The sequence below is a fragment of the Lycium barbarum genome, chromosome 12, assembly GCF_019175385.1.
Source record: "Lycium barbarum isolate Lr01 chromosome 12, ASM1917538v2, whole genome shotgun sequence".
NCBI lineage: Eukaryota > Viridiplantae > Streptophyta > Magnoliopsida > Solanales > Solanaceae > Lycium > Lycium barbarum.
The window spans coordinates 71967398-71993883 of NC_083348.1; the positions used below are offsets into that span (position 1 = coordinate 71967398).

General features: G+C 35.2%; 2 protein-coding genes across 2 annotated transcripts; one reads left to right on the top strand and one right to left on the bottom strand.

The window, feature by feature from the left end:
* Positions 1–11935: 11935 nt before the first annotated feature.
* Positions 11936–20615, top strand: LOC132621777 (aspartic proteinase). The gene is made up of 14 exons (XM_060336169.1): positions 11936–12092; positions 13077–13448; positions 13546–13606; positions 17275–17369; positions 17452–17564; positions 17768–17936; positions 18016–18055; positions 18180–18244; positions 18923–19036; positions 19157–19221; positions 19325–19478; positions 19548–19667; positions 20056–20144; positions 20247–20615. The coding sequence occupies exons 1-14, from the start codon at positions 12027–12029 to the stop codon at positions 20329–20331; spliced, it is 1608 nt and encodes a 535-aa protein (XP_060192152.1). The 5' UTR covers positions 11936–12026; the 3' UTR covers positions 20332–20615.
* An 827-nt stretch (positions 20616–21442) lies between these two features.
* LOC132622828 (uncharacterized) lies at positions 21443–25691 on the bottom strand. The gene is made up of 2 exons (XM_060337498.1): positions 25085–25691; positions 21443–22192 (listed from the first exon to the last, which is right to left on the bottom strand). Exons 1-2 carry the CDS (start codon positions 25368–25370, stop codon positions 21825–21827), a joined length of 654 nt encoding a protein of 217 aa, XP_060193481.1. The 5' UTR covers positions 25371–25691; the 3' UTR covers positions 21443–21824.
* Positions 25692–26486: the final 795 nt, after the last annotated feature.

Consider the following 26486-nt stretch of genomic DNA (forward strand, 5'->3'; position numbering starts at 1 on the left):
TTGTCTTTACGTGAATGTCATTGTTATTTTCCTTTTTCTTCTGATCTTTAGTAAGTTGGAAAAAATTAGGACTTAAAAGAGTAGTTGGCAAGATCCAAGAAGAAGAAAAGAATAATCAAACGTCAGAAAGTTAATATTCTGGAAGTTGCAGTGATTGGGGAGTAGTCAATAAAATCAGGCTATAGTTGTTTGACACGTAAAGGTTGTTCTATTTTAGATAGGCTTGAAAAGTTTGAAATCATGAACTTTATTGAAACTTCAAAGCAACTTCCTTTTGATTCTCTAGTCATTCATCGAGCTGTTGGATCTCCATTAATTACAGAACTATGTTAGATAATTGAAGTTGGAATCTGGTGGATATAGTTTTAAAAACAAAGTTTACTTTCTTTGCAATACATATAAATTGGTAGCATGAAACTAGATGAAAACTACATGTTATAACTAGTTAAATTTTATTGACTGATATATATTTTTTACACTCACAAACTCGTAGTGTATAATTAAATACTAGTAATAAAAAGTAGCGTCTCCTTTGCAAATTGAAAAGTTACACTATTCGTGTAAATTAAAAAGTTTTAAATCGTCAATACTAATAGTTATACACAACTAAATTCATTTGCCAATTAAACATCTTACAAGTCTCTGATAACTGCTAAGTTAACCTAAGGATATCCTAACATTTTAGTTCTCTTTGTTTTGGTCAAATCCATTATGTCCTCCATGATCTCGATGCATTCATGTCCGGAGATTTTTTGAAGTAACCAAAGAACTTTTAAAAGAACAAAAGGATTTGATTTATTAGTATATACAAGGACGTCTTCATTTGACTTCGCCTCCTTCAAGATGGTTTGCTGTCTCCTATATCACTGTTTGTTTATTTATTTATTGTTATTATATTCATAAAGAGTTTACTCTCTTTTTCAATAGTTGGACTCACAAAATGATGGTATAACAGCTAGCGATGGGGCCAAAAGTGTTAAACTACTTATAATAGCAAATCTTTTATTGTAAAAGAAAATGCAGCAAATTAAATGCCTCCTTCGTAGCAACATCATATGGGCTGACCATAAGATTTATTTTGAATACAATGGTCATTGAGGCACTGAGTTTATAAACTTTCATAAGTCTTTAAAAACTTATGAAAGACTTATGAAAGGGACGAGAATTATATTTTATTTTCTGAGGGATAAGAAATTAATAAATAAATGATGTGGGTTACCACACCACCACAAGATTAGTAAACGAAACAAATCGAGCAGTTGAATATCCAAAGCACGTATGTTCTTAGATGTGAACATGAGGTATTTTAGGTTAAAGTACCAAAGTTATCCCTATACTAATTAAACTTGAGCAATTTTTCCTTTTATTAAATTTTTTATTTAATATTATCTCATTATTAAGAAAAAGTCACATTTTAATCCTTGACCTCTATTTAAGCTTTAACTTGAGAATAATTTTAATTATAGTAAGAAATTGATGGTAAATTTGAATTATTTTTTTTGAAGAATTTAGACACGCTAATCCACCGCTTTCACATAAGAGCAAACACGTAAAAATTTACTAAAGACAGAAATATAAATTGGCCTAAAGTGTAATAGAAGATAAAATTGAGCAAATTCAAATAATACATGAACAAATTTAGACCTTTTTCTCTTAAAATTTATTTCTAGTCTACTAATATAAATTGAGAGTGACTGCATAATTGTGATAAACAGAAGTTCGTGGATGACTGCAATATTGAGTAAAGGTTTTGTGCTTAAGGAACAAAAAAAAAGTAAACGAGTATAAGAGTAGTCTACAAATCGGAGTATTTTATTGGACAACTCAGATACGTTATTGACTTCCGTGCACATAGGACTTTTAATTTCATGATGTGCCTACCAATCATGTATCAGTTTAATAATCCTATTATTTTAAACAAAGAAAAGATATAAAAAGATCGAACGTGGGACTTTGTGGGTCGCAACCGTACTATATCCACCGTACAACATCGTTTACCAACGACCTTATTATTATCATTATTCACACATGGTCCCATGTGCGTTTCTCTTCCTCTTTTTATCATAAAAAAATCTCATTTTTTGTAACTTTTAGTTTATGTAAATGGGATATTTAGATCACTTGCACCTTGCTCTAAAGGATGGATATTTTAATTATTGCGGTTCAAGTCCTTGTTGGACATGCCATAAGAATTGCGAAGAGACACTGAAAGGTGTTGGCACAGCTAAATCACTGAGGTGTTTATAAGTAATTTAAATCAATTAATTTGGAAAATGTAATTAACTAATATCACTTAAATTAGTAAGCTTTGAAACACAAATTCGTGATTGATACAACATTGATTTGTTACAGAGAGATGGAGAGAGACATTAGACAAAATTCTGGAACTTTAATAATGAATCTTTTAGTCATAATTGCAACACATGCTAAAACAGAAGCCTTGGCATAATGGTGATGCGTACATACACACAATAGATTCAATGCGATTCGCCTCTTTCAGACACTTCGCACGCCTCTTTTATCAATTCTCATATGTTAACTATCTGGTGGCGGATGGGGGCATTGGCGGAGCTAGTGTGACGAACCCTCTTTGTCGAAAAACTATAGTATAAGGTTAAAATTATTTTATAGATGTTGAACCTCTTTAACTATTTTAAATATTTATTTTCTTATATTATGAATCGTTCAGAAAATTCTAGTAACGTTGACTTGGAAATCCTACCGACTTGCGGCATGCATTTTTATCATTTGGGCTTCAACAAATTGTGCCACGACCTGCCTCTCTAATTGGCCCATTTGCTAATGGACCAGATGCATGCTAATGTTATCTTCTTCTTCTTCTACTTCTTTTTTTTTTTTTTTTTTTTTGTCCTTTTTATTGACTGGTCTTTAATTTTTCGTCCCTCAAATCTCTGGTCTTTAATTTTTGTCCTACTTTTCATTTAATGAAATTTTTTGGGAGAAAAGTACCCTTAGAAAGATTCTAGGTTCGAACACAGAAGAGTAAAAAAAAACAAAAAAATTGCAAGGCAAGTTTTTCATAAAAACTATATCATACGGCATAGTTCTATAGTATCCTACAAATTATGCCGGACAAGACATAGTTTCTATGCAGTTAATTAAAAACTAAGCCTTAAGTCATAGTTCTGTAGGATAACTTAATTTCTACAGAACTATGACGGACAAGGCATAATCTCTATGTAACTTGGTTCGTATAGGCATAGTTTGCTAAGAAACCTTGGATTGTGATTTTTTTTCTCACTCTGTTGGGTTCAAACCCAGAATCTCATGGATATTTTCGGCCACTTCTTTATCACTTAAAGTGGCAAAGGACAAAAATTAAAGACCAGCGATTTGAGGGACAAAAATTAAAGACACCCAAAGATGGGGGCAATCGTGCCAATTGCCCTGATGTTATCTCATATAATCTGCATTTCTTGCCTGCCTATGCTCATTGAATTTAATAGGCCATCAACTCATGAATATGGATCTACCCTGACAATGCTCAGATCTGCGTTAGTGTGACCCAATAGGTGGCCCATCACTTAGAGAGTGGGCCGACGTATGGACAGTCAAAGACTTGTTATAAGAAGTCAAGCTTTTGAATTTTGGAACATAATTAACACATCTTTTAAAATTTGGAACATAATTAACACATCTTTTAAAATTCTTCAGAAATGACAGATTTTATACCTTTATGCCATATTAAAAAAATCTTATAAAAAAAAAATCCCCCTAAATTAGGGATTGACTATATTTGCTTATTCTTTGTTACTACTATCGGTTATCTCCATTCTTTAAGGAGTATACTCATCTTTATTCATCATTATCTTTCTTTAACTAATAAACATTTATCTTTCGCACAATTCTCTCTTCTTCAACCAAAACAGCAACCCCCCCCCCCCTCCTCCACGCATGCTACTACTCATCTCCTCATTCATTTTCATTTTTCCTTTTTGGTTGCTGCGAGTTCTCGAGAATTTACACGAGGTTATAAGGTTATATATATATATATATATATATATAAGACATGCATAATTTTATTACACACTGCATATGCCATTTGGTCACCGGAGCGTTCAAATTATGCAATACACATATGACTTACATTAAAAAGAAAGATCGTTAATTTTTTTTTAAAAAAATACAACTATTGTTTAAAAAAATTCCAACAAATACATTTTAAAAAACACATCTGAAAAACAATTTTTATATAAGTTAGAATTGCATATACAAATATTATTAGTTTACACACAAAATTATACGAGATATAAAATTTATTATATGAGACATAATAAGATGATACTAGGTATATAAAACGTATTATATAAGGTATAATGAAATTATAAGAATAGGGGAGGGGGCCGGAGTAAGGGGAAAACCCGTAGGAGAAGCAGTTATAGAAGATATGTTATGAGCAAGAAAATAGGAAGATCACATTTATTATAAATTATTATTTATGGCAAAATCATTCTTTGGAAGAGAGATAAAGCGTGAAATTAGCAGCACATCCCCTAAAAATTTGGAACAAGAAGAATTCTCTTATAAAATGCCACTGTTACAAAATGTTAATCAAGTAATACTGCTACAGTTTTGCAAATATCCCATAGTTCGAGTACATGAATTCTTCTTCGGGAAAAGGACACAGGTGGCCATCCGGCCCAAATAATTTGCACGATTGTCCTTATTCCGGGGCGGTCTTTAATTTTTGCCCCTCAAATTGCTGATCTTTAATTTTTGTCCTTTGTCAAAAATACCCTGAGTTTCTGGGTTCGAATCCCAACTTAGTTACAAATAATAATTTTGTATGAGAGAACTTAGAACAAAATTAGGCCTATTCGGGCAAGAGTTACGCCTTAACTTTTGTAGAATTCCAGGAGAGTGAAAAAAAAAATCGCCTTACAAAATTTCGCAGGCCTTGTCTTGCGAATTTTTTTTTACTAAGCTGGGTTTCGAACCCAAAATCTCGAGGTATTTTCGGCTACTTTTTTAAGCGAAGGGCAAAAATTAAAGACCATCAATTTGAGGGGACAAAAATTAAAGACCAACGCCTTTGAAGGGAAATATGTGCAAAAAGATGACTATTGACAATTGGATGACTCAAGAACCTTAAAAGACATTTTTTAGCCTTTTAAAAATAATTCTATTTTGTAATCTCTTTTCAACTAATTCCAACATATATATAGAAACTGTATCATTGCTGTATAGAAATTGTATCATTATTGTATATGATATGTGTCATACATATAGAAAATGTATCATTGTTGTGTGAAATATGTATCATTACAATATGTGTCTAGAAAATGTGTCATTGCTGTATAATTTGTGTTAATAAATTTATAATCAACGTATACTTACTAATTATACCGTACTATACAATTATTATAAACATATTATGTATGTTTTGGAATATTTCTTGAAAGCTCAATCAACGTATACTTACTAATTATACACATATTCTACATATTTTGGGATATTTTTTGAAGGCTCAATATGAATTTTTTTCGTGGCCTATTTGTTCCATTTTTGTTGCAAGCTTAGTCGCTACAAAATGTGTCGTTCTTGTGGCGACCCCTGGAGTCGTCACAAAGAACCTTTAGCAACAGCAGTACATGCATCGCCCTTTAGCAACTTTAGTCGCCACAATAAAATTTGATCTCTTATAGTGATTAGGCTACTGGACTAGGCTTGTCAACAATTTGGACCAAAAAGCCAATTCGTAGCAATAACTCAAATATGGGCCATTAAAATTTCCGATGGCCAGGTAACTTCCTTTTCCCTTCTTCTTTAGCATCATTCCATCAAAGTGTTATTTTCTTTAAACATGAAAATTATGTTGCAACGTAGTGGCATCCTGAGATACGGTTCCATGTTTCGAACTTCGTATAGCCCGTTTAATTAGCTTATAAGTTGGTCAAACGAGCTTATAAGTCATTTTTTAATTTATTTGGGTGTTTGATAAAATAGAAAACAATTTAAATTAAGTTAAAAAGTGCTTAAAATAAGACAAAACTAAGAAGTTGCTCAACCCCATTTTTTTTTTTTTTTGCTTAAAAACCATTTTGGTTTGATCAACAACTTTACCCTTTTATCTCTTATATTTTCTGTTAATTTCAATACTACCGTTAGTTCTAAAAATCCTTTAAGCACTTTTATCCAAACACGTAACTGCTTATTGATAAAATAACTTTCAGCACTTAAAAAGTATTTTAAGCACTTATGCTTAAAAGCCACTTTTTTCCAGCTAATTCAAACTGGCTCTATATATTTATGCATAAAATCAATTCAACGTGCAAACCTAAATTCATAAGCTAATCTTACCTAAAGAGTCGACGGGTTCAGATTTAAAAATGTACAAGTGATTCAAATTGAAGATAGACAAGTCAGTAGAAACCGCTACAAAATGCTAAATCTGTTTAAAATGTCAAATGCTATTAGAAATATTTTACGACATCAATAAAATGTGTCATTAAAGTACATACTCCAAACTCATTCTATTCACTTATCTCTTTTTCCTGTTTCTCCCAATTTTTTTTTTTTCCTAAAGTTATAAAGCTTAACGGTTTCAAATATATATGACTTTGAATTGATGTGAGATTTGCGTATTCTTTTTCTTTTCAATTACCCAAACATGTGTTTATATTATATCTACTACTGTAACTTCATTCTTTTTTAGGACATATTTATCCGTGCATAAATATAGTTCCTAATATGACATCTTCTGAAGATAAAGAAAAGAGTATGAAAAGAGAAGAGGTAATGAAGGGTAAATCTAATTATATCTTGTAAACTGTATATGCCATAAGGGGTAAATCTAAGTATATCTTGTAAGGGTGAAAATCATTTACCACCCTCAGCTATGCTTTAAAAATCAAACTCTCCCCCCCCCCCCCCCCCCCCCCGCCCTCCCCCAATCCTATTTGACTTTTTAAATGCCTATTAAACCCTTTACATTATTACTTTTGTCTTACTTTTTTACTTCTTTAAATCATGATATTTTTCATTTTCTTAATTTATGTAATAAATTTGTTATAAAAAAATAAATATTATCTTCTAGGCGAAGAAAAAGTAAGATTTACTAATTGAGTATATAAGTTAACAATATCTCAATAAAATAAATTAGCAAAATAAACAAAAAATAATTTTATTAAAAAAAATCAAAACTTTAATATTTATTACAAGTGAAAACTAACAAGTCATAAGAACTTTATAAATACATATTTATGCAAGTAATGAAATAACAATTAAAAATAGAGGCAAATTTTTAAAAATGATTTATTAAACTGTAAATGAATTTTATTATAATTTAAGAATTTTTTTTATTAGTGACAACCAAAACTTGTTTATTTGTATGAACATAGAGAATAAGAGAGAAGTGAAACTTAAACACACACACACACACACATATATATATATATATATATATGTATGTATGTATACACATACACATACTTATTGCATATGATTTTGAAATAATAATCATAAAAAATAGCATTAGATTTTGTTGCAAATTCATAAAAGTATTATTCTACTTATAATGTAAATGAACTTAAATAAGAATTTATAAATACCTAGATTAAAAAAAAATCATATATAATATAAAAATGTATTACATAAATGGAGGATTGAAAAAAGCAAGTGTGAAATAGTCATTCCATAGGATAAAGGGAGAGAGAATGTCTATTATTCAAAGTTGAGGGAGGAGTTCGATTTTTAAAGTATAGTTGTGGGGTGTAAATAATTTTCACCCTATCTTATAACTGTATCCGTTTGTTTTTTTTTTTTTTTTTTTGGGCAATAACCTGTGAAGTATTGCTCAGACAAACAAAATAAAACTATACACACTAAGAGCATCCAAAGCCTTAACCACCTTCTAGGAAGGTGTTTCCGCCATTGAACCTCTACGTAGCACCGCCGGTCCACCTCTCTAGTTACAAACTTTTTGTATCAAGTATTGACATTTCCTAGCTTTCCTAAGAGCTACTGTGTTTCTCTATTCTTCCCCTAATGTCCTTTGGGACCTGAGCTATTACAAACTCTTTATTTACAGTTATATTCCTAAATATCTTCGAGTTCCTCACTTGCCATGTATAGCAGATCATGGCTCCCCAAACAGGAGCAACCATTTCTTTTCTAAACTGTTTCCATCTCCTGCTTTTGATCCACTGTAGGGCATGTGCTGCATCAGCTTGTATTATTTGCACTCCAATCCAAGTGCTCAGCACACTCCGTTTGAAAATTTACTAATTATTAGATAATGAATTGACTGTTAGTTAAAGTTGATCATGATGCATTCATCAATGTTGTCATTTTCAGACAAAGCAAGTGTCGTCATACAATACTTGGCATAGCTCAGTACATATAATAATAACTAGTCCCTAAAGCCTGTGCACTCAAAATCAAGATAAAGAGTATTCACAAAAGTTTTAATTAGATAAAAAAAAAAAAATTGGTGTTGCGTTTTTTGTTTGGCACAACTCCTTTAATATGATTGCTTCTTAATTATGTGTTGTTAACTATTTACCCAATTGAAATGAATGTGGCAATTCAAGTAACAAAGAAATAAAGTAGGGGTAAAATTGTGGGACTGAAAAAGTACATACACCTACAAAAAGTTAATTTGAGGGACGATGTATATTACCAAAATAGGTTCGAAAGTGTCTTGATTTATTGAAAACATACTATGACATATGATGCAATAAATATCAAATACGAGGACAAAATTGTAAGTGCACACCATTTGATTAGCAAGCTTCCCGACAAGAAAGTTGAAAAATAACTAAGAGCCTGTTTGGATGGGCTTATGCCTATAAGCTGCAAACAGCTTATAAGCTGCTTTAGATAAACTAAGTCAAATGGGCCCAGTTATTTTTTTAGCTTATTTTAAGCACAAAATGACTTTAAGCTGGCCAGCCAAACACTCAAAAAAAGCTAAAAACAGCTTATAAGCAACTTATAAGTAACTTATAAGCCAATCCAAACGGGCTCTAAGGACTACAAAATCCATTACATTGTCACTTTTTATATACAGTAATTAATTGTTTTCACGGGAGTCCCATTTTTCTTGCCCCTTAAGTGATGCAACCTTATTGCAGAAGTGACATAATTCGAAGTTATAAATTTTGCGCCAATAATCTGAAACTTCCCAAATTATTTGAGTTGATATTAATAATATTCAAAATTACATCAAACTCTAATCATAATGTCATATGACCTTTCCAATTATATAGCTCCTTTTCTTCTCTTCAAAAAGGGACAGAGACCAATGCTTTTTCTCACCTTCCTCATTTGTCGCCTTATTAGATAGACTACCAAATATAGATACTGTTTGTGATTACTATTAATCAAAATTGTAATCTGGTTACATAAACTAAAGAACTGTGTGTTTATTTCGAGCCCACAGAAAACTGTGTTTCCTTAAAGAATTCAATCCCCTCACAGTTGCCAAAGGTTTGGATTAATTCTTCCCAGGATAGAACGAAATTCTATTCTGCAATACCGGCAATGGAAATTGCAGAATTTCGGCGAACTCAACGAATGGTAGTAATCACACGACACTTACTGATTTTTGGTTTTGAAAAGAATGCAGTATGAGGGGAAAGGAAATTTGCGTTTTTTTCAGATAGCAAAAATGTTTTCAGTTTTTCAGTGTGTAAAGAAATGAGGCGAAGCCTCTGAAAATTTTATAGCATGTTATTTGATCTTGAACAGGTATGAAAGTGCCTGTTCGGTGAAGGAGATGACCGTTGGAAAAAAAATCCGTTGGAAAAAATAATTCCGCGAATTTAATAAATTAAGTTAAATTTCGTGTGAATTAATTAATATCCGGATTGGAAATATTAAGTAACGAAAATGGAAATAAAATAAATTTGGTCAAAAAAGATTATCAATCAAATCATTTGACCAAATCCAAATCCAAAGTCGAGCCGAGCGACCATGACGGCGGCGCGAGGGGTGGTCTCTTCTCAACCCTTTATGAGCTAGAGAATGTGTTGCTTAATATAAGCAGGCACGTAACACTTTCAACCACCAATGTGGGAGAAGTGTTTACTTGAAAGGTTATTTTTTCATACTTTCATTTCCCTCAATTTCTCAATTCATACTTCACCTTTAAAGTCCCTCACTTAATGCATTTGTGGACTTTAAACTTAACACTGTTTAGTATCTCTTATGTACAAATTGAATTATTATTCTTGGGTCTGAAGTTCTCGAAGCACTTGTCATGACGCGAGATGGTGAGATTTGAACTAGGATCTTATTTAAATTATTAAGGAAAAATGATACTTTTGCATTATTGATTAGATTAATTACATAAAAGATAGAACTTAAAATTTATTTGCAGTAAAATTATTAAACAATTTTTTCTAACCAAAATAATACACAATTTTACAGAAAGGTACTACTTAGACAATGAGTTGACTGTTAGTTAAAAGTTTGATAATGCATTTACCAATTTTGTCCATTTTAAGATAAAGCAGTGCCATCTATACAATACTTGCCATAGCTTAGTTTACATATTATTTTACCTTTTTAAATGGGTGGGGCCGTAGGGGCTCCCATTTTTCTTGCCCATTAAGTGGTGCAACCTTATTGCATAGTGAAAAAGTCCAAAGTTATAAAGATTGCGCCAAATATCAGAAACTGTCTAAATTATTTGAGCTTGATGTTAATAATATTCATTTATATCAAACTGTATTCAACATATGGCATGATCTCTCCAATTCCCTTCTGTTCTTTTCGACAAGGCATGGGGAACATATTCTTTTACTCACCTTCCTCGTTTGTTGCCGCATTAGTCTTAGTGAATTATAGTGTTTTTTGTATGTCCCTCATGTACGAATTGAATTATTATTTTTGGTCTAAAGTTGTTGAAGCACTTTGTCATTATACGAACGGTGAGATTTGGACTAGGATCTTGTTCAAATTATTGAGGAAAAGCGATATTCTTGCACTGTTGATTCGCTTAATTACACAAATGATCGAACTTATAATTTAATTGCAGTAAAATTATTAAACTATTTTTTCTAACCAAAACACAATTTTACGAAATATTAGCAAAAGAAAAGTGATTATTCGCTATAACTTATTCAAACAAATTTTAAACTTTTCATATCATTTTAAACTAAAATTTTTCTTATTCAAACCTTTTATATAATTGAAATTAGAGATAATGAGAATAAATAAACGGTCAGAAGATATTTAATATTTCATTGTAAGGGCTGCTCCTCTCTTAACCAAAGGTCTCGGGTTTGAGGTTTGGTATGAAAAAAATTCTCGGTAGGAAACGCTTTCCCTAAATGGATCTTAAGCGGCTCAAATCCAAATGTAGTTCTCCAATGCTGGTATCGAAACAAATTATCTCTCTGGTTAAAAAAGAGTGTCCACTTACCTTTATTTTTTGATTAAAAAAAATTATTCACTTACTAAATTAAAAAATAATTTTTTTTTTTAAATTTACTCCTATAAGTGTTACATGATTAAAGTCCAATACTGGGTACTGAACTTACCTATTTAGCATTAACCTTAATAGTTCTAAGTGGACAATTTTTCAAACCGAAGGGAGTAAGGTATTCCATTGAAGGGGGAAGAATAACGTAAGAAAAAGCAATGTGTCGCGTAGAAAGCTGGACAACAATTAAAAGAAGTTTCATACATTTCTGACGCGTAAGGTTTCAGTTATTCATTCTTCTCCACTCTCTCGTGTCCTTTTCACTCACTTTAATCTATCCTTATCACTACTTAAAAAAATACTTTTTCTTTAATCTTCTACCTTTGGACCCACTTTATCCCTATGACCCTGTTTCCACCGTAGATTGCAAAACCAACGGCTCCGATCGTGTGCTAAATCTTTTTTAACTAAGAATTGTTCTTGAAAATAAGAATATTGGGAAAGCGATTTTGTAACTGATAATCAAAGGTCCAAATTTGATTAATCTATCTAACGGTTGAGAGTTTATGAGGAACTGTAGCTGATCTCAGCATAGTGGGGCTTGAAAGTTGGTTCCTTTTTCTTCTCCTATTTATTCATGCAAAGCATCTCCAAACTTCTATTCTTATTCACCTTTTCTTCCTTTTCCTGCTTCATCAAACTGGTGAGTACATATTCTTTTTTTTTTTTGTTTAAATTAAATCATTTTAAAATAGATTGTTGGTTGTGTTTTTTGTTGTTTCTGTGAGATATCAGAGGTTTTGGGTTTTATTTCATATAATATTTGTCTCGCAATTTTAAAACTTTTAAGTCGGTTGGGTATTTTTCTAGCAAGGAAAGAACTTTTTTTTTTTTTAAATTTATTTATGTTTTTTTGTGAAGCTCAGTTTGCTGTTATCGAGGATTGTGTTTCTATTACAAGTTGATGAAAAGTTGAGGGTTTGGGTGTCTGTTTCTTCTTTTCTTTTATTAATGTTATTTTCCTCTTTTATGACATTTAACAATGTTTATATGCTTTGATGGGGTGCTGTTATAGAACCTAAATTTTGGGGAAAAATTGCCACTGTGTATAAGTAGACCTATTTTTGTTGTTGTTAGGGAGTAAGCTATATGATTAGTGAAGAGAAAATAAACAAAGCTCCAATCTTTAGCTACCTTCATACCATTTGAATGTGTACCAAGTTGGCAAGTTATGTCTGATAATTCGTTCATTTTTTTTTTTCACTTTGGTAAGTTGGTTTTCCTATTTTATTGTACATAGCAGTTAGCTTATATATTTGCTTGGATAAACATAAGTGAAATCATATTTTGCCTTAAAACACAAGTAACTTATGAGTATCTGAGTGAAATGTGGCGAAATAGAGCAGAATATATGAGGGGATTCATATGGTTAACCCCAACAAGTTTGTGATTGAGGCTTAGTTGATTGATTGCTTAGTTTTTAAGTTTTCATTAGATAGTCATTTATCCATCTTGCATGCTGTTGTCAGTCTTAATTTTCATAGCTGGCAAAAACACGCGATAGGCTTAACATGAAAGATCTAATCTGCTGAGCTTTTACTCTTGTTGATATAATGTTTTAGATTTGTCTTCACTAACTGATTGGCTCAAATTTATTAATGCAAAATGGTGATTTGAACTTGCATAGGTCAATATGGGAGCAAAAGCCTTTCTTGTCGCCTTTTTCCTGTCATCGTTGTTATTTCCTTTGGCCTTCTCCACATCAAATGATGGCTTGGTTAGAATTGGTTTAAAAAAGATGAAATTTGATGAAAACAATCGACTTGCTGCTCGCATCGAGTCCAAGGAGGGGGAAGCTTTGAGGGCCGCTGTTAGGAAGTACAATTTCGGTGGTAATCTTGGGTCATCCGAGGATACAGACATTGTAGCACTGAAAAACTATATGGATGCTCAGTACTTTGGGGAGATTGGTGTAGGCACTCCTCCTCAGAAGTTCACTGTGATCTTTGATACTGGTAGCTCTAATTTGTGGGTGCCTTCAGCAAAGTGCTACTTCTCAGTAAGCTTCTTTTACCGTTACTGTTGGAAAGTATAAAGAAAGCTAACATTGGCCATAATTGATGATCATCAATATTTATGCTACTCTATTCGTGCAGGTTCCCTGCTTTTTCCATTCCAAGTATAAGTCAAGCCAATCAAGTACTTATAAGAAAAATGGTTCGTGTCTGACCTTTATCTATATTTGATGTGAACAGTTTATCATTGAACCTCTTAAATATGTCGTAGCATTTGTGTGACAATAATAGGTCTCTTGAAACTTGTGATCTTATACATGCCACAACATTTGTGTGGCTATAAAAGCTCCTCATTAAGGATAAAATGGAAAGTTTAAATTTAAATATTTTCAAACATAGAAACATGTCATTCTTTTTGGAACGAATTAATGAGGATATTATAGTGTGGCATAAATTGAAACTCGTCCTCTATAAGAGGAAGTGAGCCATTATTGGCCGTATACGTGACCTGTAATAGGTCCCGAACCAAAAAAATAAAAATAAAGAAGACGTTCACCATTCTTATGGTTGTCATACAATTATGTGATGTACATAAATTCTCTTGAGAAATATAATTTGATAACATGCTTTCCGTCCAAAAGATGCTGCTCGTGTTATCTCTTCATTTTTTATTCTATCATATGAGGTAATAAAAAAATGTGCCTTTTGAAGTGTTTTGTCTATTAAGGAACCTGTTATGGTGGAGTGTTTTGTCTATTAAGGAATCTGTTATGGTGGAGTTCCTTTTTTGAGTTTTGATATCTATTAAAATTTCCTGGAAACTTGATGTCTGCTGTGTGTTCGGGCATGACCTTTGGTCATTCTTCAGTGTCTACTTTCTAAGTTGGTTAATGATAGATTATGTAAATATTTTGTAATCTCTTATTTAGGTTAGAATATTTTGTAATATTTTATTCTCTCCTATTTTAGGTAGGATATTTTTGTATATTAACCAATTCAAGGATTGAAAGGAAATTACGGAAAATAATTCTTTCATGGTATCAGCAGTCTAGGGTTTTCTTTTTTTCCTCTCCTCTCTCCTCTCCTCTGCCCTAGCTCCGTCGGCTGCCACCTTTTTCCGCCACCATGTTCGCCTCTAAATCATCCTTCCACCCCGCTTTCGCCGTCTTCAACATCCGTAATCACATTCCTGTGGTTCTTGAAATGGAGAATGCACAATACGACACATGGGCAGAATTGTTTAGAATCCACGCCATATCCCATAGGGTCATACACCATATCATCGCACCAGAGAAAGGGAAGCAGGCAGCCCTCCCTCCGATGACGACAAAGAACTTTGGTCGACCCTTGATGCGACTGTGCTCCAGTGGATTTATTCCACGATTTCGAATGACCTCCTTACTACTATTCTTGAACTTGGAGCAACGGCCATGGAAGCCTGGGATCGCTTGCGTGACATCTTCCAGGACCATCAAAACTCCCGTGCCGTTATGCTCGAACAAGAGTTTTACACAACTAGGATGGAAGACTTCCCGAACGCGTCTGCGTATTGTCAAAGGCTCAAGAGCATCTCCGATCAGTTAAAAAATGTGGAGGCTCCGGTTTCTAATTCCCGCCTTGTTCTTCAGCTTGTTTAGGGTCTCACCGACGCATTCAAGGGTGTGGGAACGCAGATTCGTCATAGCAAACCATTGCCTCCTTTCACCGAGGCGCGCTCCTCACTCGTTCTGGAGGAATGAGAACAGGCGATGCAGGCGGCCCACTCTACTCCTTCGGCGATGGTGGCTGCCACAGGTGGTGAGGGTTCGACTTTTTTTTTTGATAATACTCATTCGTCTAGTCATGCTGTGAATAACAGGGGCAAAAATAACAACAACAAAGACCGCAATTCTGGCCGTCGGAACGGCGCTGGCCGTGGCAACGCTGGCGGCAAAGGCAGCCGAGGTCCCAACGGCGGAAATCACCAGCCACCGCCAGGCAGCTGGCCGCATCACCCATCTCCTCAGCCGTGGCAGCTTCCAAATTATGCTTGGGGATGGATGCCATAATGGGTCGTGCCACCTTGCCCGTATCCGTCAACTTGGCCGACGTCTTCGCAAGGGCCCTCAGCCAAACAGCCGAGCATTCTCGGCCCTGCTCCCCAGCCTCCGCAGCAGGCGTATGCTGTTGCCCCGTTTCAGCAGATGTATGCCCCGTCTTATGCTCCCACGGACATCGAATCGGCAATGCATACAATGACTATGAATCCTCCGGACCAGAAGTGGTACATGGACACCGGTGCCACATCTCACATGACATCCACAAATGGTAATCTCTCGTCGTATTCTGATTTGAGCAATCATCATCATGGTATTGTTGTTGGTAATGGTCATTCAATTCCAATTCACGGTTGTGGTCATACTCATTTACCTCCCCCAAAACCCTCCTTTATCATTGAAAAATGTCCTCCACGCCCCAAAACTCATTAAAAACTTAATCTCGGTTAGAAAGTTCACTACTAATAACTTTGTGTCTGTTAATTTTGATCCATATGGGTTTTCTGTGAAGGATTTTCAGACGGGGATGCCACTAATGAGATGTGAGAGCCGGGGTGATCTATATCCCATCACCACCACCATCACAAACACAACCAATTCTCCATCAACCTTTGCTGCTTTGTCTTCTTCTCTTTGGCATGATCGTTTGGGTCACCCGGGAGCGTCAGTTTTGAATTCTCTTAGGATCAATAAAAGCATTGAATGTAATAATTCTAGTTGCTCTAGTATTTGTCGTTCTTGTGTGCTTGGAAAACATATTAAGTTGCCTTTTGTTCCGTCTAATTCTAACACTTGTATGCCTTTTGATGTTATTCATAGTGATTTACGGACTTCTCCTGTCTTAAGTTCCATGGGTCATCGATATTATGTTTTTTTCTTGGATGATTTCTCGAAATATTTGTGGACTTTTCCCTTAGCTAGGAAATCTGATGTCTTTGCTAAGTTTTTAGAATTTCGGGCCCATGTCCGAACGCATTTTGAACGAGAAATAAAAAATGTCCAATGTGATAATGGGAAAGAATATGAAAATAATGATTTTTGGCGTCTTTGTGAGTCGAATGGGATGTTTTTTCGTCTTTCTTGTCCTCATACGTCCTCACACAATGGGAAGGCTGAAAGGAAGATTCGGTCTATCAATAACGTCGTGCGCACTCTTCTTACCCACGCTTCTCTTCCGCCTTCCTTTTGGCATCATGCATTGCAAATGGCAACTTACCTACTCAATATTTTACCAAGCAAGTTATTGAACCATAAGTCTCCCCTCCATGCTCTATATCATAAGAAACCTATGTACTCGCACCTTCGGGTCTTTGGGTGTTTGTGCTACCCTCTTTTCCCGTCAACTACGATTCATAAGTTGCAGGCCCGGTCTACACCTTGTGTATTTTTGGGGTACCCATCAAACCATAGAGGCTACAAATGCTATGACTTTTCATCACATAAGATCATCCTTAGTCGTCATGTTGTTTTCGATGAGACTCGGTTTCCCTTTGCTAACTTTCCTACTCCTCAACCCCATACATACGATTTTTTGGATGAAGGGATCTCCCCTTATATTTTTCATCACCTCCAAAATCGGGACCTGCCCCCTCCACTGCCTCCCCGCCCGCTGCCCAGCAGCCCACTGCTCCTCCACTGCCTCCCGTCACCGCTGCTGGTCCCACGGTGAGGCAGCCCCAGCTGGACCGACTGCAAGCCCCAGCTAGCCCGACTGCCAGCCCCCGTCCCCTTGCTACTGTCCAGCCGCCTATCCCCACTCCCCTTGCTAATGTTGAATTGGTGATGTAATAAGAACCTGTTAATTCACACCTTTTTTGCTTAATATGCCATACAGGGAAGTCTGCTGCAATTCATTATGGCACTGGAGCAATATCTGGATTCTTCAGTCAAGATAATGTCAAAGTTGGTGACCTTGTTGTGAAAAATCAGGTGAAATGTGGTTTCTGTCTTCTGGTTTATAGATTTCTTGGACATATGGTCCCTCATCTATGGAGGTTGTTAATGCCAACAGGAGTTCATTGAGGCGACCAGAGAACCCAGTGTGACATTTTTGGTAGCCAAGTTTGATGGTATATTGGGTCTTGGATTCCGTGAGATTTCTGTTGGAAATTCTGTTCCAGTATGGTGCGTTGGTTTATTTTCTTTGTGTTCTTTTGAAATATTTTTTCAATTTCCTATTGACTAAGTTCATGCTTTGGACATTTTATTATCACATCAAAATGTTCTTTCATCCTCTGGATCGCAGGATTTCCTGAATGCCTCCCTATATAAGAAAGTTGAGTTGATAACCTGATATTGATCTTGAGAGTTTCTTCTGGGTTTTATAGGTACAACATGGTCAAACAGGGTCTTGTCAAGGAGCCTGTCTTCTCATTTTGGCTCAACCGAAACACTGAGGAAGAGAAAGGCGGTGAAATTGTGTTTGGTGGGGTTGATCCTAACCACCATAGGGGAAAACACACTTATGTCCCAGTCACACGGAAAGGTTACTGGCAGGTAACTGTCTTTATATCTTTGGAAAATTGTTGTTCGACTTTCTGCAACCGATTTTTTAATCTCAGAATATAATTGGCAGTTTGATATGGGTGATGTTCTGATCGATGGCCAAGCTACTGGTATGTTGTGTTTCTCTCTCTTTTCGAACAGGAAATTAATTTGGAGATTTTGAGGATATTGATGAGACCACTTAGCCCTGGTTGTCCCTGCTATTTTGCTGTTTTGACACACTGAATTATGTAGGTTACTGTGAGGGTGGATGTTCTGCAATAGCGGATTCGGGAACTTCTCTCTTGGCTGGTCCAACGGTATTCTCCAAAACAAATTTTCCCTTTTTTGTTCCTATTGTTCAGCTATTTGTTACCATCATCGACATTGAACTATCTGTCGACATTGAACAAGGTGGGGGTTAGGTCTGCGTACACTCTACCCTCCCCAGACACCACATGGTGGGATTATACTGGGCTTGTTGTTGTTGTTGTATCGACATTGAACTATCTCAGAATGTTTTGTACAGTCTTGTTCTTGTGTAGCTTCATCAAATTGGCTCGGTATGAGAGGATTGACTAGGTTTAATTTTTATTCGGAGTATCAGTTTACTATTAATCAGTCAGGCATTTGAACTTCTCATTTTTTCCCTTTTTAAGCCATGAAATGAGGATCAGAATTGTGATGAAATTGATTCTCATTACAGTGTTGGGATATACTACGTTATTAATTTCCTTTGATGACAAATTCTTCCTTTGGCTTTTTCCCTGTTGTTAGTGTCTTATTTGTTTGCGGATCTTCTTTACTAGGAAAAAATAGTGCAACTTGAAAACTGCTTCTATATTGTTATCTCTAAGGCCTTTATGGTGGTTGACGATATGATAAAAGGAAAAAACTTCAGCGTTTTGCCCAGACAATTATAGTAGTGAAAGGCTTTACTGCTGCATTTCCAGTCCTCATCATTCTACCCTCTGTCTCCTTCCTCTTCTATCTTGCAGACTATAATCACTATGATTAATCATGCCATTGGGGCCTCCGGAGTTGTTAGCCAACAATGCAAAGCTGTTGTTCAACAGTATGGGCAAACAATAATGGATATGCTTTTAACAGAGGTGAGCAACCATATGTTTAAGTTGATACTTTGTATTCCTTTTATTGGTTTTTTCATGAGCTGGTCCCTTTAATATTACTAGCTGCCTTCCCAATATTCTGATGGATTGGCATCTTAACAGGCACACCCAAAGAAGATTTGTTCACAGGTTGGATTATGCACTTTTGATGGAACTCGAGGTCTTAGGTTAGGCTTCAGGCCCTTTCTTCCTTCGCCTAGGTCATACAGTTGATATGCCAAATCCTATTATGACTTGTGTGCTGAGTGTATTTCTGTCCTCCACGTGTAGCATGGGCATTGAAAGTGTTGTAGATGAGAAAGCTGGCAAATCTTCTGGACGGAATGATGCTATGTGCTCTGCTTGTGAAATGGCGGTTGTTTGGATGCAGCACCAGCTTGGACAGAACCAGACTCAAGAACGCATTTTGAACTACGTAAATGAGGTAAATATCTTCCATCACGTATTTTTTGATTTCTTTACTTTAGTCCAGACTGCTGACCGGCTTTAACAGCTCTGTGAGCGACTTCCAAGCCCAATGGGACAATCAGCTGTTGACTGTGGAAAACTTTCTGGCATGCCTTGTGTTTCCTTCACAATCGGTGGCAAAACGTTTGACCTCTCTCCCGAGGAGGTATGTTCGATATTAATATGTATAGATATACAATGTTCGATAGTAATATCTATAGATATACATAGTGTCTGGTGTCTCTAAAATTTGAAATGCCTCTTTGGACTCTTCTTCATTTGAATTAAGTGGCTGACAGATGAATCTTTTGTTCATGCTTGCATCAAGGGAGTTCTATCAGTCGAGAGTTTTCATTGCATCTCGCTGCTGCTAAGAGCAGTAGGAATTAATCTGTTCTAGTGAAATATTTAAACATGACCTCAAAGCATTGATTTGATGGTTAATGCTTTGTGGAAGGTTCCTAATACATCAATTTCTTTGAGTTGTCTTGTTTGCTTGTGAAGTTAAAACATTAACAGTCGTACTAAACTTGCAAGCTTGTCTTGTCACACAGTACATACTCAAGGTGGGCGAGGGTCAGGCAGCACAATGTATTAGTGGCTTCACTGCTTTGGACATTCCTCCACCCCGTGGACCCCTCTGGTATATTTTCCACTCGTGCTAACACTCGCATGCGCAAATTCTGTTATTTTTGTAAAGTTTCACCAGCTAACCTGTCTTATTCGATAAACGTTGTTGGTGCAGGATCTTGGGGGATGTCTTTATGGGTCGATACCACACTGTCTTTGATTATGGCAAACTTAGAGTGGGATTTGCAGAAGCTGCTTAATGAAATAAAAAAAAGCAAGCCTTCCCACCCCCTGTTCCCTTGCTCCCAGATGTTGTTGTGTAGTGACTTGCCCCTTAAGTAGGTCATTAGCAGATGGAATTGTGGAAGTGTGGATCATAAGGTATTGCAAGAGAAAAACCTTGTAAATATTGGCTTCTCCGTGACTGGATATGTAGTACTATTAGGGGCATGCTTGTTCTCTCTTTTTTCTTTTTCTTTTTCTTTTTTCCGTGTGTTATAATATATACTTATATATATATATATATATATATCATGGCGTAATATAGGTGAATGTGTCGTGGTGCATCATTAAAATTCGTTGCTGCTTAGTGTTGACAAGAAAGCTTAAGCAATTGCACCTAGCTAATGAGGACCACATAAAAATAGCGTGATTTGATAGTTACCAGTTTAAAAATTAAAAATAAATAAAATAGACGTGTATTTGAAAGAGCCTTATAGGGCATTAAATGAGTAAATGAACATAAGGTCCGTATCTTATGAGTCGTCATAAATTTAGGTAAGCAGCGATGATCTCCTTATGCTGTATTAGGATTGAGTGTACCACTCTTCGACTCGTGACATTTTTGTGGAGAAGCATCTGAAATATGAATCAACTATTGAGCAAGGAATGGCTACCCAGAGAGGGACTAGCGTGCATATTTTTACTTGCCTTGATATACTAGTTGGTAGTGTTTCTACCAATTCATCATCATCGTGGTGCAATTGCCTTCCGGGCATGCTAAGAGAGGAGGATATATTGTTTTTCACTTGGTTTCAATGTGTTCATCTGAATCAGTATCTCCGAAGCGAATCATTACTTTGTGGAAAATTGTATTAAAATTGTAGGTATAACCCTACGGTTTTAAAAATGCAAATAGTAAGAATCGTAAGGGTTGACTAAGAGCTTAGATTTTGAATCTGCCTTTGCATTGTAAGGCCTTCTCCTTTTTGCTTCTGAGATAAGATAGATGAAGTTCCCAATGTCGCCAAGGCATAATTCGTTTTTTGCCAATTTGAAGTTTTATGCCCATGTGATATTGTTTCTAGGAGAAGAGAAACTAACGGAAACATCATTACCCGGAGAAAATGAAAAGCTAGAAGATCAAAAAGAGATTGTTACTTGAATGCACAAATTTTCCTTAAAAATTAATTACAGCTCAAAACATTAAAACCAGGATACCAAAATCAAACCTACAAAGAATTTTGTCGAAAGCCGTCTTGACAGATGAACTAGGCAATAACAGCTTATAGACAAGAATTACTTTCAGAGGCTTGGTAAACTAGTTGAGGAAAAGACAATCTGGAAATGCAGCTCGTAAGGCTAAAGTTCGATCACTTCAATAGAGCCTTGTCCCTAGAAAAATCGCAAAAAATTACGGGAACTTAGAAGTTTCTACATGATATTTTGAGCATGAAAGGCACTAAGCTATTAAAAGAAAACCATCACAGAACTTTCAAATTATGAGTAGCAGGATAACATGTGACGAAATTCCTTATGAAGCCTTTTTGCTATCAGAGTTCAGTGATTGCAATTGAGCGCGAAGATTCTGGTTATCCTCAAGTAAGTCATCATTTTCAAGACGAAAATGTTCTGATTGCTTTTTAAGAGCAACTACATTGGCTTCTGCATCGCTTGCTTCTCTAGCTTTTTCCTCGATAGTAGCCTCCAGCTTCTTTATTTTCAAATGCAATGCACTTGCCTCTTCCTCCCAAGACTTCATCTCGTCAGAAGATCCATTCTTCCCATCCTCAAAACCTCTGTTTTGCTTGTTCACTGCTTCCATGCTTTTCCTCCTCATACGAAGTTCTTTTATATAGTGGTGCAGTCTGTCAATCATCAGAGCAAGGAATAGCAAAAAACCTGCATAGAAGTCCCATGTGAAAGTCAGACTTGGAAGAAAGCGGTTAATAGGTAAGCAAAGGAAGAGAAAAAAGGCAACAAAATTATTACTACCTGGTAATAGAGACATCATTAGACAGATCGTTACGGACACACACCAAAACAAAGTTTAACGTTAAACACATGCTCATCAATGGAAGTATTAACCCCTCAATAGTTAACAAATTCTTCGAATAATAACTTTCTGGTTTGCTTTTAGATTAATATGCATCGATACGCCAAACAGAAAACTTATCAAGTTCATTGAAGCCCCAAAGATATCTTAATGTTCTCCTAAAAACTTTTTGCCCTTCTGTAGTGGTAGGACCAGGAAATTCCATCCCTTCCCTCTGTCAAACAAAGAATGTTGCCCTTTCTTATACTAGACTGGACAGGTTTTGAATCCAAACAAAGAAGAAACAAAATATTATTTTGGTCACTTCTCTTTCTTTCTGTCTTTGCCGCTAGGCATTCTCATCCTAGACTCAAATTTTTTTAATCCAAATTAAGAAAATGGAAGATGTCTATACTGATAACACAACAAGTTGGAGAATTTGAGCATAACCTAGTGGAGTTCACCACAAAAGAAACCAGCTTTAATTTTATCCCATTAGTCAGGAATGGAATAGCACTAATAGAGCAACACAAGGCTTAAAAAAAAAACAGGTAAAGAGGACGTAAGTTTTAGGAGGACACCAGTTACTATGCCAAAAAACATAAATGACCTGATCACGCCACATTCATGTGCATTATGATCTCCTAAGAAGGAAAGTTTGTATTTCTCCATATCATAGAAGTGGAAGATAAAGTTAGAAGCTAAGAAAAAAGTAATTCTCTCACTGTGCATCATCTTTCTTTTAACTAGTGTAACTTCAATCATTCCATTGTTTTCCCAAACCATCTTTCAGACCCATCAAGTTTGAACGGGAGGAGAACTCCAACTCCGTAAGCAAACGGCGACTGAAAGATAGCAACAACAGACCATGACAAGTTTGAATTAGTACTCCTCAACCTGGAAAAATGATTCCCCTCCCACGCTGCGTGCTTCTTAAATGCTAATGAATGACGGAATGAGAGCATAAAGTTACTTATATTTAAGGAGAATGAGATTGCTTTTCAGGACCTCCTTGGAGAATTGTGTTCTATATGAAAGTTTGGGAAACTTCATAGGTACCTATGGATGAATTTGATCATATAAACATTAAACAACTTGTACATATTTTTTACACCGACCTGGTGCTTAATAATGAAAATTTTGACTAATCCCCCCCAAAAATATATAATCCAATTTTAGCAGAATGAAAGAGGTTTCAATCCACTCAAAGAGCACCAAGGTTTGCAAGCATTATTTTCCACTAGTACCTTTCTGTTTATGACAATCAGAGGCGGATCCAAGATATAAACTTTAGGGGTTCAACCTTTTAAGATTCTTAGCGTTGAACCATTGCATTTTAAAAGCTATGGGTTCATGTCTACTATTTATTGTAATTTTCATAAGTTTTTACATATAAATTTATATTCCGCATCGAAAGTTGGGGTTCAGTTTAACCCAGACCTAATATGCTACATACGCCCCTCCTGATGACAATAAAGATAAAATGCATCACCTAATGTTACAAAAAGAGAAACTTTACAAAGCTAAACAAATAACCCTTGTTGTACACTTGGTATAATATAAGTTCCATCCAAGTACATCTAGAGCTTCTTGATTGAAGTGTTGAGAAAAGCCAGGAGATTTGTTTGTCAAAACAATGTTTTGTAAGGAAGGAAGAAAAAGCATAAATAGAGATTGTTTCTCAAATTTTCTTTTAAATCCAACTTCTATCTCAATCCATATGCTAAGCAAGTTAAGAGGTCAAACAAATCCAAAACCTTTTGACAATAATTCAGTCTTTTGACAATAGTTCAGTCTTCTGACAATAATTCAGTCTGCAACGTTCAAATGAAACAAAAGCTATTCCCTTTGTCATCAACAACAAATGATTCTTTGTAAGTGAAACCCCGAAAAAGCTTTAGTTCCAAGTCAATCATTGATGTTCATTCAACTTTCACAACTAATTAATAATCCTACATTATACAACATTAGACCTGGGGAAAAACATTATACATAATTTATCAACCTTGTATAAAAGGTGTTTATACACAAATATGGGCTTAAATCGGGTAACAAACTCAAAATATGAGCTGTGTGGCGTAAATATTTTCTCCCAGTAAACATGAGCGTAATTTTCCCAAATATTAATACTCCTATCAGATATAACTAATAGAAATTCAATTCATTGAATGATTGTTTGTATCAGAAAAATACTTACAGAGATTTCAAAAAAACATCACTTTGCAGTTAATAAAGAACACAAAGTTGTTCATGTAGAAAGCATAAGATTAAGGTTGTTATTGAGATCCGAAGCACATTACAATGCATGACCTCAACTATATGATATACATACATCTCTACGTATAAGGTACAATTATATGAACACGAAGTACACATTCTTGACTTTTAGCAACAAAAGTTTTATGATTGTATATACTCCCTCCCTCCGTTCACTTTTGCTTGTCACGTTTCGCTTCTCAAGAATCAAACTACATCGATATTGACCAAGATGTGTTTTTTCATCATATTAATATGAGAAGAATTGCAACTTATAGTATTTTTCGTATAATTTTTCAACATCTAATTTTTAATTAGAAAACATTGAATTAATCTATTTCAGTTTAGCTCCTCAAATTAACTCTCGACAAACGAAACGTAACAAGTAAAATTGAAACAGAGGGAGTACATTACGAATTGATCAATCACTCAAATCTGCAAAACTAATTCAGAATTTACACGGAAAAGTTATATAAGATGGAGTATTGAATGATATTAGGTACCCATGAGAGAAGCTTCAAGAAGATGCTGAGACATAAGAATCTGATCAGTAGGTGTAACATTCCCATCTTCATCGATCCACCTTTTACGGATGGACACCATACTGTATAACGTCGACAACATTACCACAAATATGGTGCCCCCGGTAGTTTTCACGACAATTGGACCACGGCCTCTCTTAACACGATCCAGGCTCATTATCACAAGCTTTCTTAATGGTGTCTTGAATATGAATAGCACGATTAACGCCATTTCGGCGAATATTACACTGAATAGCACTTGGATCATTATTGTGAATTTTGATTTTTTTTTTTTTTCAGATGGGAGAGAATTAGCAGTTGGCGAGTTTTGAGTGCATGAGCACGACGAGAAGGAACAAGAAGAGTCTGATCTAACTTTTGTCTGATTCGAGAAAATTAATACTACCGGTTTCCTAGGAAGGAACTAATCTACTCCAAATGTTTTCACTAAATTAATATGTAGTCTTGCCTTAATTTACTGGAGTACTATTATTTAATCATAAGATATTTATATGATATGGCCAGCACAACTTTTATCTCTGACACTGACATGTCACTAACTAGCTAGCTAACATTGCAATTTACATGCGTGGCCTAAATAATGAATCATGGAAATAAACTTATTTTCCTGGTTTTAGTTCGCTAAAAGTTTAAGCATTTCTCAAGGGAAAAGGTCAAAATTTGTTCTTAGGACTACTAAATATACAATGGTCCAAATTTGCCTTCAATTAATAATTGGGACTATAGATCTATCTTTTTTGTTACAACCGATAGGTTATATTTGACTAATGATCAACTATGAAGATTAATCTTCACCACCAAAGCATAATTTAGGTCGAATTTGAACCATTTCGCATCGTTCAGACAAATTTTGATCAGTTGGGACATATCAAGATTTTAAAATTTCTAATGTGGAGTTCAGTGATGGCAATGGAGGCCCAGCGAATACTATCGCTTCAATAAAGTTCATGGGCTTTTTTGTCAAATTGTTTGAATTTGAAATTGGAGATTAATAGTAAAATTATATGCTGATGAATTACCCACGATTAAATCCACCTTTGCAGCTTTATTGAAGTCATCTACGACCTCTATTAATAATCCCAGACAAAAGAATGTTGAAAGTTTTAACAAGTTCCAAAACTACAGATGATGAAGCTTTTTAGTCGTGCAGCAGCATGTGGGCTATGACATTAGTAGGGAGTACTTTATCTAATCACCTCATTAATATTTTTATCAATTAAGCATGTTATGTTTATCGTTCCAAGTGAAAAAAATAATAATTTTCCCCATGCTCACGATGAGTTGTCCATTGGACATTGCAGCCATTTAGCATATAGATAGATACATTTAAACAGATTTTTGATAGTCAGATCCATTTTTGTTG